This window comes from Pituophis catenifer, unplaced genomic scaffold (genome assembly GCF_029215685.1).
Source record: "Pituophis catenifer annectens isolate HBS135680 unplaced genomic scaffold, rPitCat1.0.hap2 SCAF_1, whole genome shotgun sequence".
In the NCBI taxonomy this organism is placed as follows: domain Eukaryota; kingdom Metazoa; phylum Chordata; class Lepidosauria; order Squamata; family Colubridae; genus Pituophis; species Pituophis catenifer.
In genome coordinates this window covers 7,065,004-7,082,197 of record NW_027256881.1, presented here as the reverse complement: position 1 = coordinate 7,082,197, position 17,194 = coordinate 7,065,004, and the positions used below count along the sequence as shown (strand labels likewise).

Here is a 17,194-nt window from a genome sequence, read left to right as displayed (position 1 = left end):
CCTGACCGGTTCAAGGTTGACTCAGCCTTCCATCCTTCAGAGATTGGTGAAGGATGACTCAAATTGTGGGGGGCAATTTGTTGACTCTATGAACCACTTAGAGCAGGGGTCCCCAACCCTCGGGCCATGAGCTGTTCAGAACTGGGCCATAGAAGCAGCAAGCAGCGGGCAAGCACATCCACACGCGCTCCATTTGCACAAACAGCGGGTGCACGGGCCCATCCCTTGCGCAAATGGAGCTGTGCATGCGCATTTGCCAGCCTCTCATATAGAACCGTCACCTCTTCCCCCCCTCCAGTCCATAAAGCCAGAAAGATGGGGTAACTCTGGTTTAGAGAAGCCTGTAAAACACTATGAAGCGGTATATAAGTCTAAGTGTTATTGCTATTTTCACACCATTGCAGAATGCCTGTGGTCTTGTGATCAAAACATGGCCCCTTGGCAGGTGGCATGTACTTATGACCGTTGCAGCGTCCCAGATTCTTGGGATTCCCTTTTGCAACCACCTGACCAACAATGTCAGTGGGGAAGTCAGATTCACTTAACAACGGTGTCACTAACTTAACAATTGCAGTGATTCACTTAACAACTCTGGCAAGAAAGTTTTTAAAATGGGGAAAGATTGATTTTTATCAACTGTCTTGCTTAGCAATGGAAATTTTGGGCTCAGTTGTCCAACAATTTTGGGTCGTAAGTCAAGGACTTACCTTTGAGTCAGTGCTGACTCCTGGTCACTTTCTGGACTAGTTGCTGGAGTTTTCTTAATAAGACTTTCAAAAGTAATTGCTCTGATCTTCTCCTTCCTAAAGCTGGGAGAGAGTGACTGAGCCAAGGTCACCTAGCTGGCTTTGTGCCCGATTGTAACTTCAAACCGTTGCTGAATGAATGACCATAACTTGAGGACTATCTGTATTATAAAAACAATATTATCATTGAGTGATTTTTGTTAATGTCATTTCAACCAATTGCCATTGGTAATTTAATCAAATTCTATATTAACAGGAATGCTTTGGGAGATTTTTGAATATATTTTAGTACAGGGGTCCCCAACCCCCTGGCCGTGGTTGACTATGGGGCCGTGGCCTATTCGGAATCGGGCCGTGAGAGAGGTGGGGGCGGCGTGCATGGGTGTGCACATGTGGCTCAACTCACACAAGTGGTGGGCCAGCGCGCATGCATGTGCAGCTTAGGGGTGGGTTCCACTTACCTTTACTACCGGTTCGCAGCGGGATTGCACGCGCTCTTCTGCACATGCACAGAAGCTTCTGCGCATGCGCAGATCACCAATGATGATGTGTCGGGTGGGAGGAACCTCCCGCCGCTTTTACTAGCGGTTCTATAGAACTGGACAGAACCGGGAACAATCCACCACTAGTGCAGCTCCACTTGCAGTCAAGCTGCATGTGTGTGCGCATGCATGCCGGCAGGCCGCTCAGGCATTCTGGGAGTTGAAGTCCACAAGTCGTAAAAGGGCCATAGTTCCCCTCCCTGCCCTACCTGAACACATTCAAGTGGCAGGGATTTTTTACTGCTCAGATTTTTCTGATGTTCACTTGGAATTCAGCTTGTTATAATTAAAATCTGCTATCCAGTATCCCACATCCTGGAATAATACAAAGGTCTAGACCTCCGATGTGAAATCATGTCATGTATTTGAAGCGAGCCTATTGTGTTCTCCTTCAATCATTCCTCAAGCTTTAAATTAAACCCATTTCTGTCTGTGTCTCCTCTATGATTTAGTTCATAATCCTCTGATCATCCTGATTTCTTTTCTTTGAACCTGTTCCAGTTTCTCTAAATCCTCCTTTAAGTGGAAAGTCGAGAAGTGGGCATAGGACTGAATGTGGGAAGCAAAACAGAGTCAAAACATTATTTATTGTCATTTGGAAATGATGCTTTGTTTGAGGTCTCATCCGATTTTTGGCTTATATTCAGTTTGCAATCAATCTTAATTTTCCCCTAAGTATTGATACCAAGCTCAGTAACGCCCTGCCTTTGATTTCTGTTTTCTAATGCCATTTAAATTTGTCTTCACATTGCATTTTATTACTTTCAGCCAATTTCTCTACCAAGATGGTTTTGAATTTGACTATGGGAATACAGGGAGTCCTCGTTTAGTGAATGCCCCATTTAGCGTTTAGGTGAAAAAATAACTTTATGGCCCATCCTCGTATTTACAACCTTTGCAGGTCTGTAAAGCCAAGGAAAGCTGAAGTGAGGATGTAAGCAGAGTTCCAGTTTCACTTAGGCATCTCAGCTGGGATCGCAAATGCCATGGAGAAGGAAAAAACTTTTCTCCTTTCATATGGCTCTGGCGATCCAAGCTCTGACTATCTGCTAATCAGGCAACTCAGCTGGGATCGCCAGAGCCATGGAGAAGGAAAAAACTTTTCCCCCTCCAGCTTGCTTGCCTTGCTTGCCTTGCTTCGCTTGCCTGAATCCATTCCATCAGCAAGCAACTCCCTGCCTGCAATCAAGCAGGCAGGGAGTTGTGGACTTCAACTCCCAGAATTCCTCAGCCAGCAAAACAAAGCTGGCTGAGGAATTCTGGTAGTTGAAGTCTACAAGTCTTAAAGTTGCCAAGGTTGGAGACCCCTGTTCTATTGGGTAAGTTTTTTTCCCCTTTGGGATCTTTAAAAAAAAAATAGTTAATTGGGTTTTTTTTTAGTTGTTCTTTTTTTAGACCTAGCCATTTAAAGTTTAGGAAGTTTTAAATTTAGCTTTCATATAAAAATAAAAATAAAAATAAAATAAAATAAAATAAAATAATATTTGTGTAGCTTTCTGAGTATGTTTTTGTAGTGTTTCACTCTAACTACACAAACACACAAAATCTCACAAAGCTGAATGTGGAATTTTGTGTGTGTAAAGTGTGAAAGTTGTTTTTTTGGGCTTTTTGTGGCGCTATGAGGTTCCTGCTTGTTGCAGGGGCCATTTTGGGTCTAGTACAGCTGCTTTTACATTGTGGGTGAGCCAGTTGATGTTTTTTAATTTTTATTTGGTGTGCGTTGGAAGAGGGGTAGTCTTATACGGCGAGTATAGCCCAAACCCTATATTTTAACAGGAAAAGTCAGGGGTCGTCTTATACGCCCAGTTGTCTTATACGCCGGGAAATACGGTACCTGTATTCTCTCTCCCTCTCTCTCTCTCCCTCCCTCTCTCTCTCTCTCTCTCTCTCTCCCCCACTCTCTTTCTCCCCCTCTCCCTCCCTCCCTCCCTCCCCTCAATCTCCCTTACTACCTTTTGTTATGCTGTGGCTTGTTTTAACTAAGATTTGTGGAAGACGACAGGGCTAAAAGTTTCTTTTAGAAGGAAGAACAGGCTATAAATTAAGTAATCCTATAAATGGCTATGACTTTTTATTATGGTTATCACGACTCATTGGACTTAAGGGATAATTTAAAGATGAGCTTCCTGATGGAAATGGCGGGGTGTGTTAATTTTTTGTTTAAGTCAGTGTTTCTCAATATTGGTAGCTTGAAGTTGTGTGGACTTCAATTCCCAGAATTCCCCAGCCAGCTATGCTTCATCTTTTTCAAGCTGCCAACATTGAGAAAAAGTGGTACCTTTTCTAAACATGGTTAGACAACTGAAGTTTTAATATGACCCTTTTTTCTCTCTCTTTTTCAGGTTTAATTTCTGAGGGTGCATGAAATGGCGTTGCGCTTCCGCAATTTGCTGCCGTTCACCATCCCCGGAGTGCTGGCACTCATCGGCTGGTGGTGGTTTTCTTCGCGTAAAAAGGAACGTGTCAGTAACCACGACAGGCAAGATCTTCCTAGATTGGAAGAGTGCCAGAAATGTTCTCCTCCGAAGGAGCCAAGCTCTTGGAAAACTGGACAGTCGAACAGTGAACTTTCTCCACCACTACAGGTCAGGCAGTGTAGCGATTCACCATTTCAAGAACGGCCGATACCTCTGACAGAAGACAGAGCCCAAAGCTTAGAAACGTTGAGAGAAGACCTTCCCGTTGGGGCAATACCAACCCTCCAACCGGATTCACTTCAGGACGACAGTGGAGAAGTGGAAGTGATGGGGCCTCAAGTTGTCTTTGATTCCCCTTCGCCCAAGATCTCTCTTCTGGATGTACAAAGAGTTGATGACTCCCAAATGGATGAGGCAACCAATGAAAGGGAGCCTGATTCCAATCAAGCACCCAACCAAGGGCTGTTGGCATCTCCTGGTTCTGAAAAAAGGGAGGACAGTAGCAAAGATGTGATGGTCCAGATCGGTTCATCTGAGAGGTCTTTGAAAGAAGACCAATGTTCTGCATCCACCTCTTTGGATTCTTTCCCCGTCATCTGCTCCAGAAACATAACTGAAGACGTTCCGGATGAGTTGCCGAAGGATCCTGTTGAAGTGGAAGAAAGGAGTGATAGTAACAGTGGCGAAGGAGAGACTGCAGTTGGGACACCGACCAAGTGTGTTGAATCTGCTAGTTTGGAGATGGTTGAGGAAGGGATGACGTCCAGTTCGAAGACTGGTAGCATGTCGAAGCACAATGGATGCAGAGAACTTGGGTATAAGGGTGGTCTGGAAAAAGAGAGGATAGGAGCCATTAGTTTGGACAAACAAGAAGTTGAGAAGATTGAGCAGGTGGCCATGCAAATCATTTCCAATGTCATCCGGGCAGCGACTGAGGAAGTATTATCAGGGTCGGTCAGTGATATGTCAGAGACGATATGCCAAATAGCACGCCGGGTGGATAGTCCTCGGGAGAAGGTGTCCACTGGAGGTGTTGGCCAAGCAGAATCCAGCCAGGGTGGTGACTGTGTGAGCCAGAAGGTTGCTACTGTCGAAATATCTCCCCTCCTGGAGGAGAACGTCAACCGTCATGCTACATATTCAAGTTGTTTGACGCATGGCCGACTGCTCAACCGAAGTCACAACCGGCTCAGAGACTCCAGTTGTCCCACCAGGCGGTCTGTTGGCAGCTTGACACCAGCTACGAACCACGAGGAGGAGTTTGAGGATGGCCATATAGTGATGGAAGATTCTGGGTGCAGTGCCTGCACCTCAGAAGATGGGGCTAGTGCCGAGGAGCTCTTGAAAAGCGCTTCATCACCACCTCCACAACACCTGGATCTGTTGAACGCATCCACCATCAAAGACTCAGAGGACAAGTCCGTGTCGATCCAGAAGCCACCTTCCTCCATGTCAACGGAAAACAGGGTGCCATACAGCAATGGCGTGCTGAAGGAGGACTTTCCGCCTCTGAGCCATGAACAGCCATGGCCCACGGAGGCCGATACAGACCACTCAGGAGGTGAGGATTCTCTTTCACCATAACTAAGTACACGTAGTCCTCAACTTACAATCATGAGTCTTGAGCCAAGTTTCAAAAGAAATCCAGTTATTTATTAGGAGCTTCATGTCGACATGTTCCCAGGTGAAGCCAGCTCTGACCCTACATAATTTACGCTCCAATTATGACCGTGTTCCCCCCTCCCCCCAGGGTGTGTCATCAATCCCATTCGCCAACAGAGCAATTTTGTGGGTTGTAGTGGTCACTCCCTTTCGATTGCTGTAGGTAACCCTGAGATACAGCCTTGAGGGAGATAAGCATTGAATGTGCATCTGTTTTTGGCTGCTGTGCAGTTTTGCCAGTTTCCCATCCCCCCTGACCTATGGCAACTCGAGAGCACGCCCGGGATGCTTTGCGAGTTGACATAACCATTCACTTAGTGACTGTTCAAATTACAAGGGCACTGTAGATTACATGTAATTTATGACCGTTTTTCACACGACTATTGTAGCATCCCCATGGTCACATGATCAAAATTTGGCATGTATTTATGACGGTTGTAGTGTCCTGGGGTCATGTGATCACCTTTTGTGGCCTTCTGACGAGCCAAGGCAATGAGGAAACCAGATTCATTTAACGACTGTATTGCTATCTTAACAACAGCAGTGATTCACTTAACAACCGTGGCAAGAAAGGTCATGAACTGGGGCAAACCTCATTTAGCAACGGACGTTTTGAGCTCGGTTTTGGTCATACGTCGAGGACTACCTGTAGGTCCTGTTCTTATTTTTCTGTGGTAAAAGGTGGGGTAACTTCCTCAGAGCAACTCTGGAAAGGTGGGTTACTGAAGAGAGATTTCTTTGTAATCTTTAAAATGTTAGGATTTGAGCACCAATAAATCTATAGTGAAATTCAGGGAAATGGAAGTTTGGGTGTAAAAACTTGGGATGGTCAAACCCACCCAGTTGTAAATGCATATTGAAAAGGAATTTTAGTAATATGCCACCATCTTGACTTCTGACAGAAAAAAGAAGTGGCTTCAATCACATTTTGACCCCTTTGATTTGCGAACTTTTAAAGGAAAACATGGAAAGGAAAAGAAAGGGGACGCGGTGGCTCAGTGGTTAAGATGCTGAGCTTGTTGATCGAAAGGTCCGCAGTTCAGCGGTTTGAATCCCTAGTGCCGTGTAACAGGGTGAGCTCCCGTTACTTGTCCCAGCTTCTGCCAACCTAGCAGTTTGAAAGCACGTAAAAAATGCAAATAGGAAAATAGGGACCACTCTGGTAGGAAGGTAACAGCATTCTGTGTGTCTTTGGCATTTAGTCATGCCAGCCACATGACCACGGAGACGTCGTCGGACAGCGTTGGCTCTTCGGCTTAGAAATGGAGATGAGCACCGCCCCCTGGAGTCAGGAACGACTAGCACATATGTGCGAGGGGAATCTTAGGAACTTAATACGTGCAGAATCTTACTAGAACATGGGATGCAGAGTGGAAGTGAAGTTACATTTGTATGCTACCAAATGCCAATTATGGTGTGGTATAAACAAATTAATTTCTTTCTTCCCTTGAGTAGAGACTTGCTTGCTGGGTGGCATTAGGTTAATGACTTGCAAAAAAAGAAAAAGGTTGGGAAAATGGGTCCAGTTATGATCTACTTTACGGCCATCATTATTTGTGACTGCAATGGCCAGGCTTCTTTACGGTCATAAATTGAGGATTACCTATAAATTAGATTAGATTTGAAGATAGGTAGGTAGGTAGATAGATAGATTTGATGATTTATAATAGGTAGATAGATTGATGATAGGTAGGTAGGTAGATGGATGGATACATAGATAGATAGATTTGATTTATGATAAAGAGAGAGATAGATTAGCTGATAGATTAGACGATAGATAAACTTGATCAGAAAGGTTGGCAGTTCGGCGGTTCGAATCCCTAGTATAGGTCTCCTGTGTGAGCAGGGGGTTGGACTAGATGACCTCCAAGGTCCCTTCCAACTCTGTTACTGTTGTTATTGTTATTATTAGGTGGATAGATTGATGATAGAGAGATGGAGAGATTAGATGACATATAGATTAGACGGTAGATAGACAGATTTATTTGATGATTGATGATAGATACATTAGACGGTAGGTAGGTAGATAGATAGGATGACCGACTGACTGACTGACTGACTGACTGGTTGATTGATTGATTGATTGATTGATTGATTGATTGATTGATTGATTGACTGATTAACCGACCGACCGACCGACCGACCGACTGACCGACTGACTGACTGGTTGATTGATTGATTGATTAACTGGAGGGGCATCACCTGGGCTAGACAAATTTGTTCTGCACACCTCTGTAGCTCCTTATGTAAATGGAGAAAGCGGAATGAGAGGGATCGAAAGTGTGTTTACTGCAGTCCCGTTGCCCAGCATTTCATCACCCTGTAAGTGAAGGAACGTGGCTGTTTTTCTTTTTTAGGCTCTGACGTGAACAGCATGGACTCGGTGGACAGCGGTTGTGCTCTCCGCAAGAATGACAGCTGCCTGAGTGCTAAGATGGGAACGGACTGCAATAAGACAGAGCTTGTTATCTGGGAAATTGAAATACCGAAGGTAACGTCCAGAAAATTGTCTGTCTACCTAGTCTTGATTTTGCTTAAATGGGGATTCCCAACTTTTTCAGTCGTGCACTTTTTTGGTCCTAGTGCCTGCCTTTTAATCTTGATTCCTCCAATGTCCACATTCTCCTGATCTTGATGGCCTTCATATGTGGTTTAAAAACTGGGATCTTTTCTTGGGATGATGGGTTTGGGGCATGTACCTTTCTGGGAATTTTATTAAGATAAAATTAAACATAAAATTTATTAAGATAAAATCTAGTCCAGGGGGTTGGACTAGAAGACCTCCAAGGTCCCTTCCAATTTTGTTATTCCCGTTCTGATGCTGATTATGTTAAGCCTCCTTGTTGTATGCCGCCTTCTTACATTGTATTTGTGTTTTACTTGAGTCGTTCAGAGTTGGCTCTATAAATGTGACATCTAGATGCCAGTAGTCCTCGCTTAGCAACTTCAGTTGGAAGCGACAATTCTGTTGCTAAGCAAGGAAGTCGCTAAGTGAAACATTTGACTGTGACGGGCTTATAACCTCACTTCCCATTTTGTCTTTAAGTGAGACATCACGTGACCGCAACTTGTTATTTCACTGCCAACGTCTCGGTTGACCCTGCTTGTCAGAAGCCAGTTGTGAAGTGCCTGAAGTCAGCCATGTGACTTCAGGACATTAGGATTGTCATAAGTATGAACACCAGTCATAAAGTTAATTTTTCAGGACTGTCAGAACTTCAAACAGTTGCTAAACAGGGCAGTCATTAAGCCAGGATCACCTGCAAATGAAATAAATATAAAGAAACTGTGGAATTGGGATCGTAGAAACACCCAGGAGCATAGAAGAGTTCAGAGGCAGATGCATAAATAAATGTCTTAAACGTATTTATTCATATGATAAATCATATTAACTATGTACAACAGAGATCAAGTCTCATGAGGAACAAACATGAAAAGAGAGAGATGGAGAGAGCAAGGTGGAAAAGGTTGGAGGGGGTTTTATACTCAGGGTAAGCCCCTCCTTTCCACATAGAGGTGGAGACACTCTCTGCCTCCACTGGTGTTTATATGACACATGTGCCAATGGCTTGCAAATACTTGACAGAAACGCTTCCTTGATGGCAAGAGACAAATAAGAGTGGAAAAGTCTATTTATGGCATTTGTGGGTCGTCCAATCTGTTTTATGAAGAAGTTGGACAACCATTTCTTCAGAATGGTTTAAATGGCTTTCCTGTATGTTGCAGAGGGTTGGACTAGATCCGTGATGGCAAACCTGTGGCATGTGTAGCCATATCGGTGGGCACACAAACTCGGCTCCGGCATGCATGTACATGCTGGCCAGTTGATTTTTGGGCCTTCTGGCCCACCAGAAGTAGGGAAACAGGCTGTTTCCTGCCTCCAGATGATCTCGGGGGTGGTGGGTAAGGCCTGTTTTTCTCTCTTCCCAGCCTCCAGAGCCTTTCTAGGAGTCTGGGGAGGGCGAAAACGGCCTTCCATACCCCACCCCCCCCGAGGCCCTCTGGAGGCCAGAAACGGCCTATTTGTCAACTTACGGTGGGACCGGAAGGCCCGTTTTTTGCTGTCCCCAGCCTCCAGAGCCTTTCTAGGACTCTGGGGAGGGCAAAAATGGCTTTCCCCACACCCCTGGAGGTAGGGAAATTCAGACACTTGGCAGCTGACTCATATTTATGACGGTTGCGATGTCCCAGGGACATGTCCCCTTTTGCGACCTTCTGACAAGCAAAGTCAATGAGGAAGATGGGTTCACTAAACAGGCATATTATTAAGTTAAGGGCTGCAGTGATTCACTTAACAACTGTGGCAAGAAAGGTCATAAATTAGGGGAAAATTCAGTTAAGTCTTGCTTAGCGACATAGATTGAGCCCAAAATTTCTGTTGTTAAGCGAGACATTTGTTAAGTGATTTTTTTTTTTTTTTTGCCGTACTTTACGACTTTTCTTGCCACCGTTGTTAAGGGCATCACTACGGTTGATAAATTAGTAACCCGATTGTTAAGCGAATCTGGCTTCTTCATTGAGTTGGCTTGTGAGAAGGTCACAAAAGGGGATCGCAGGTCATAAATATGAACCGGAGGCCCTCCAGAGGATGGTGATGTTAAGTAACATTTGGCTGCCAGCTGCCTGCAATTACTGCAAGTTCAAATCTCCCCAGGCTCAAGGTTGACTCAGCCTTCCATCCTTCTGAGGTATGAGGACCCGGATTGTGGGGGCAATAAGCTGACTTTGTATAAAATAGAACACCACTTAGGGGGGACCGAAAGCCCTACTAAGCAGGTATATACAAAAGTATGAAGGCTATTGCTTAACGCATTGTAAGCCGCCCTGAGTCTCCGGAGAAGGGCGGCATATAAATCGAACCAATAAATAAAACCAATTGCCAGACACTTGAATTTCGATTACATGACCATGGACTGCTGCAAATGTTGTAACTGAAAAATGGTCATCCCTCACATTTTTCAGTGCCGTTGTAACTTTGAATGGTCCCTAAATGAACTGTTCTAAGTCGAGGACTACCTGTACAACTTCTCTTATGCCTTTGCAGCCCTGGAGTTTCACCATCTTCTATCCAGATGGAATTCCTGTCCTGTGGATAGGTTTTGCCTGCAGACAATGAGCTATTCTGAGCTCTTTGTTTCCTTAGCATATTTCCCAGCTTGACGTGGTTGACACAATCGTTGACCTTTCTATAATTGAGGAAGCACATATTGACCTATTTTTGTTCTTCTCCCGCTTTCTCGGTTGTGCCTCTTGTTCCTTGGCCTTTTCTAAGGCCAGCTTGAGCTTCTGTCATCCTCCTTTCCCATGTAGGGTTCCAATCTGCCTTGAATAATGATCCTAAGCGGTCGGTAAATGTCTATGGAGCTTCTCAGTCATCCTGGTCATGGTTATCCCAAAGGTGCTTTTTTCAAGAGGCAACTGGACTTCCTTGTTTTTTCTCTTGAAGACGTTTCACTTCTCATCTGAGAAGCTTCTTCAGCTCTGACTTCCCCACCATCCAGTCATAAATATGAGTCAGTTTCCAAGCATCTGAATTTTGATCATGGGGTGCTGCAATGGTCATAAGTGTGAAAGATGCTCATAAGTGTTTATGGAGATTCTTAGTCATCCAGGTTGTCCCAAAGACACTTTTTTTCCCCTCAGACTTTCTGGTTTTTCAGGAGAACGAACACATCAGGACTAGATTCAGCAGTCTTATCTGCATTTAAAAGGCACAGGCCACTCTTTTGAAGACAACAAAGTCCATATTTTTGACAAAGAGGATCGCTGGTTTGAAAGAGGTGTTAAAGCAGGGGTGGGCTGCTGGGGGTTTGCAGGGGTTCAGGAGAACCTCTAGCTAAGATTCTGTGCAGTTCGGAGGACCTCCAAATCCCACTCCTGGCCATCCCGTCCTGCCCCTCCCAGGTGTCCCCATGCGGCCCATTTTGGATGCAGGTAAGTGCAGGGCACGCATGGAGGCTCGGGGAGGGCGAAAAATGGGCCTACCGGAAGTTTTGGGAAGAAGGCCTCCGGAGCCTGGGGAGGCAGTTTTTACCCTCCCGGAAGCTGGAGGAAAGCCTCCGGAGCCCGGGGAGGGCAAAAAGCCCCCCCCCCCCACCGTGGTGCAGGAGGCCGACTAGGCCACACCCATTATGGCCATGCCCACACAGCAACCAGGCAGAGAACCCCTTGCTAAAATTTTTGAAGCCCACCCCTGGGTTACAGAAGCCATCTATGTCAAAATTGAACAGCTCTCTCTCTCAACGGGGGGGTGCAGGTGGGGGGGAAGGGGGGTAGGGATATGACATCATCTATCTCCTGTTTACAACACAGTCCCTTCAGCAGTTCCAAGAAGTCTCCATACCAATTTGTACCACTCAGGTAAACCTCCAAGTGGCCTCAATGACTCTCTGAAAGGATGCAAATGACCAGCTGTCTGCAAGGCGTATAAATCAGGGGTGAAATCCAGATGGTTCTGACAGGTTCTGGAGAACCGGTAGTGGAAATTTTGAGTAGTTCGGAGAACCGGCAAATACCACCTCTGGCTGGCCCCAGAGTAAGGTGGGAATGGAGATTTTGCAATATCCTTCCCCTGCCACACCCACCAAGCCACGGTAGTAAAAAAAAATTGGATTTCACCACTGGTATAAATCCTTCCGTTCCCCACCATCCAGTCAGAGCTGAAGAAGCTTCTTGGATGAGAAGCGAAAGGTCTTCAGAGAAAAACCAGAAAGTCCAGTTGCCTCTTAGAAAAGAAAAAGAAAAGCACCTTTGGGAAAGACGCTCATAAGTCACTTTTTAAAGTGCCGTTGTAACTTCAAATGGTCACTAAATGAACTCTTGTAAATTGAGGGCTACCTGTAGTTAGAGAGGAGTTAGCCAAATAATCCTAGAACTGTAGCCAGACTTGGAATCAAAAAAATTCTGAGGAGGAGACAGTGGCAAATCACTTTTGTCAGGATGCCAAGCAATTACATGGGTGTGTCTTGTAGGAGTGGAGCTTAACTGGAGGGCATTTACTTATGCCAGCTTGTTTCTTTTAGTAAAATAACCAAGGAACCCGGCCAATGTAGCCACTGGCATTGTATTCCTTCTCCCTGAATTGTGACAAGAAGACATCCCCGCAAAAAAGCCTTTTCTGGGAAGGTGTCAAGTTGGTAGAAGTGCTGATCTTAAATTGGCAGTTGTCCAAAGAATGGCAAGGGGATTTTTAAAGGTCTTTTCTTATTCCGCTTTTATTATTTTATAAATAAATCAAAGTGGTAAACATAATATTCCTTCCTCCTCCTATTTTCCCTATAGCAACAACTCTGTGAGGTAGATTGGGCTGAGAGGGACTGGCCCAAAGTCAGCCAAACTGGCTTTCATGCTTAAGGCAGGACTAGAACTCAGGGTTTTCTGGTGATTGACCCAAAGTCACCCAAACTAGCTTCCAAATCTAGGGTGGAACTAGAACTCACAGTCTCCTGGTTTATAGCCAGGTGCCTTAATCACTAGACCAAACTGTTGCTTAGTTATGGTATATCCCTCATTAAGAACCTGTGGTACCACAAAACAGAACAATAGAATAGAATAGTGCTGGAAGGGACCTTGGAGGTCTTCTAGTCCAGCCCCCTGCTCTGGCAGGGCACTCTGCACCATTTCAGACAAGTGGCTGGCCAGTCTTTTCTTAAAAACCTTTAGTGATGAAGGGCCCACGATTTCTGAAGGCAAGTTGTTCCACTGATTAATTGTTCTGTCAGGAAATTCCTCCTAAGTTGCTTCTCTCCTTGATTAGTTTCCACCCTTTGCTTCTTGTCCTACCCTCAGGGGCTTTGGAGAATAGCTTGACTCCCTCTTCTTTGTGGCAGCCCCTGAGATATTGGAACACTGCTATCATGTCTCCCCTAGTCCTTCTTTTCATCAAACTAGACATGCCCAATTCCTACAACCGTTCTTCATATATTTTAGCCTCTGGTTCCCTAATCATTTTTGTTGCTCTTCTCTGCACTCTTTCTAGAATCTCAACTTCTTCTTTTTTTTTGTAGTGTGATGACTTAAACTGCATTGACTCCGCATTGTTTTCTGAGCTAAATTCAAGATTCTTGTTTTAATAGATAAATCAGTTTACATCTCAAAGGCAACCTACATAAAGGAATTATTCCCATGTATCACTCACCAAGAGTTCCACCTGGCAATCAAAAGTCATTGGAGGGTGTCACCAGTTGGAATTAGTTAGTCAGGGCCTTCTCCATGGTAGCCGCAATGTGGCACATTCCCTACCCATTGATGTATACCCTTTACCCTCATTTTTAATGAAATCTGAAAACCTGTTTTTGTAACTTGTCTTATCCTCCTGAAGGTCGTCTTAAGGTTTTCATAGGTTTTGTTGTTATCTGCTGTGTACATTTGTTTTAACTAAAGCAGGGGTGTCAAACTCAATTTCATTGAGGGCTGCATCAGGGCTGTGGTTGACCTTGGGGGGCTGGCCGGGTGTGGTCAACTGGGTAGGTGTGGCCAACTTGACGCCAATCCCCAAACTGCTGGAATGTTTCCCCTTCAGATTGGATAGACTGGGCCGAAGCCAGGCTGACCTGCTTTTTCGTCTTCACACTGGGTGGACCAGGACGGCCCCATGGGCCGTATCTGACCACATCTGGTCCGCGAGCCTTGAGTTTGACACCCCTGAACCAGTGGTGAAATCTAAAATTTGTTACTACTGGTTCTGTGGGTGTGGCTTGGTGGTGGGGGTAATGTGACTGGGTGGGTGTGGCCATTTTTTTTTTTAACTTTTAAAGCCATTTTTCTACAACCTCTTCGGTGAAGAGGTTGTAAAAAATGCTTTCAAAAGGCTCTGACGATCCCAGCTGAGTTGCCTGATTGTCAGAAGGTTTTTTAAAAAATCCCTGCCAATCAGGCAACTCAGCTGGCATCGTCAGAGCTTGGATCGTCAGAGTCATTTAAAAGAAAAAAACTTTTTCTTTTAAATGGCTCTGACGATCCAAGTTGAGTTGCCTTGATCAGGCTACTCAGCTTGGATTGTCAGAGCCATTTAAAAGAAAAAAAGCCTCTGATGATCGCGCGGCTCAGCTGGGCATGGGGGGAGGCAGGGATTTTTGCTACCGGTTCTCCGAACCACCCACCTCCATCGCTACTGGATCGGGCAATCCGGTCCGAACCGGGAGCATTTCACCCCTGCCCTGAACCATTGTTATTTAGCTTTGTAAACTGCTGCAAGCCAGTTTTATTTATTTATTAAATTTGTAGGGCTGCCCAACTCAAGTGCATGACTCTGGGTGGCTAACAGATTAAAATAAAAACAATGCTACAACTCATGTAGTCTTTGAGTTAGAACTGTAATGGAGCCCGCCTATTACGGTTGTAAGTCATGACAGACATAAAGCAGGTCATCACGTCACCGACCTGATTTTACAACCTTTTTTTTCTTTTTTTTTTGGCAGTGGTCGTTAAGCAGATCTGGTGTTTGCTTATGGGACGTTTTTGCTAAAAACCACATGTAAACGCCACTTTGCAGTAAAAAACATAAATTGCAGTCATGTGACTGTGGGTCACTGCAAACAGCTGTAAATGCAGATCAGTTGCCTGGTATCCAAAATGTCATCCAGTGACCAGGTGGGCAGCCATCAGATCTTTGGTCATAAGTACCTTTTTGGGGATTCTGACATAATTTTGGTTGCTAACCAACTGACCATAAGTCGAGGACTACATGTATAAGTAACATAAAATAGGAACCAGGCAACAATACAGTGTAAATATTCATTGTCAACGCTATCCAAAAAGCTTCTGGACGTTAATTTGAAAAATAAATAAGCTTATGTACTTCCAGAGTTGATATACTTGGTCCTTTTTGATCTACAGAATGAGACACCTGCAAATGTGTCCCTCTATTTATTATTATTTTTTTCTCTTGTTCTTTTCCCTGTAGCACTTAGTAGGACGGCTGATAGGCAAACAAGGGAGATATGTGAGCTTCCTGAAGCAAGTCTCTGGTGCCAAAATCTACATTTCCACACTACCTTACACCCAGGACTTCCAGATCTGCCATATAGAAGGTGAGTGGAACCTGCTGGACGAGTACAGTAGTGGCCAAAATTGTGGAAACCTTTGGGGAAAGTGTATTTTCTAAAACTAGCTAATAACACCACTTTTTTTTTTTGGAGTAGTACCATAAAATTATATATCAATGGAAAGATAATTTAATCAAGAATGTAATGCAATAACTTTTATGAAGAATTTGCTATTAGAATAGCAGTTACAGTATAAAGAAGGAAAGCGAAACACGTAGAAAAAAAGAGATATACAAAACTTATCACCATAGAAAAAACGAGATCTACAAAAATGATCACCATGTCAGTTAATACTTAGTTGGGTAACCTGTAGCATGAATTATGGCCTTACAACGTCTTGCCATGGAGTGAACCAGGATTGAAATGCTCCCAGATCGGACCGGACCGGACCACCCGATCCGGTAGTGATTTTTCCCTGTGGTTTGGCGATCTGGTAGCGATTGCCACCTGGGTGTCATTACTAATGTAGTAATGTAATGACATTACACTGTAATGTTTTTTTACCTTCTTGCATGCGCAGAAGGTGTGCACACACACTTCCGAACTGGTAAGGAAGGTAAGTAGATTTCACCCCTGGAGTGAACGAAGACTTTTAGTTCTGCAGCTGTTATAATGTGAAGCCAAGATTGAAGGATTGCTTCTATTAACTGAGTTTTTATTAACTGGTCGCTTCTGACTAACAAGTTTCTTTAGTCGGCTCCATAGATTTTCAATTGGGTTAAGGTCTGGGCTATTCCCAGGCCATCCCAGCAGTGGAATATGATTATCTTGAAACTCCAAAAAAAAAAAAAGTAGTGTTATTAGCCATCAAACCTCAAAAATACACTTTTCCCAAAAGGTTTCCACAATTTTGGCCACTACTGTATGTTGAATAGACAGTTCACCCCAAGTTTAAAATATGGCACATTTGATTTTGATTTACTGAATTTGGGGATTCTCCACCCCTATGGAGTTCCCTTCTACATCAATTGGAAAAAGGAGTGACACTCAAATTAAGACTTGGTGGAAGAGTGGGGCCGTGATGGTGCAGTGGTTAGAATGCAGTATTGCAGGCAAACTCTGCCCACAGTCTGGAGTTCGATCCTGACCGGTTCAAGGTTGACTCACAGCCTTCCATCCTTCCAAAGTTGATAAAATGAGAACCCAGATTGTTGGGAGCCATAGGCTGACATTAGTAAACTGCCTAGATCAGGGGTGTCAAACTTGATTTCATTGAGGGCCGCATCAGGGTTTGACTTCAGGGGGCCAGGGTGGGTGTGGCCAGCTGGACGTCACTTGTGTCAGGGGCGCCTGTGTTGGCCTGAGGGCTCTGCCAGCAAAAATGGGCTCCCAAGCTCCATTTTCGGCTTTGACGACTTCCTGCAATCCTCTGCCAGCGAAAACGGAGCTTGGGAGGAATGCCCACGGCCCTCCCGAGCTCCATTTTCACTGGCAGAGGCACCGCAGGCCGGTCCTTTGCTATTTCCAGGGCAGCCCCGCTGGCCAGATATAAGCACCCCACTGGCCGGATCCAGCCCCCGGGCCTTGAGTTTGGCACCCCTGGCCTAGATAGTGTAAAGCACTATGGAGTTATATATAAGTCCAAGTGCTATTGATATTGCTAAGAATGGTCCACTCCAGATCCATGTTTCTTAACCTCAGCAACTTTACGATGGGTGGACTTCAAGTCCCAGAATTCCCCAGCTAGCCATATTGGTTTTGAGGAATTCTGGGAGTTGAAGTCCACCCATCTTAAAATTGTTGAGGTTGAGAAACACTGGCCCAGATGGAAAACCATTGAG

The 17,194-nt window shown here is 44.8% G+C and overlaps 1 protein-coding gene across 2 annotated transcripts in view; it reads left to right on the top strand.

Annotated features, from left to right (window-relative positions):
• AKAP1 (A-kinase anchoring protein 1) overlaps positions 1-17,194 on the top strand; it is a 58,598-nt gene that overhangs the window by 24,957 nt on the left and 16,447 nt on the right. For both annotated transcript variants that reach the window (XM_070932035.1, XM_070932036.1), the window contains exons 2-4: positions 3,631-5,266; positions 7,725-7,858; positions 15,272-15,398. In XM_070932035.1, coding sequence (XP_070788136.1) covers positions 3,655-5,266; positions 7,725-7,858; positions 15,272-15,398 — 1,873 coding nt within the window. In that variant the 5' untranslated portion in view covers positions 3,631-3,654. The remainder of the gene's footprint in view (positions 1-3,630; positions 5,267-7,724; positions 7,859-15,271; positions 15,399-17,194) is intronic.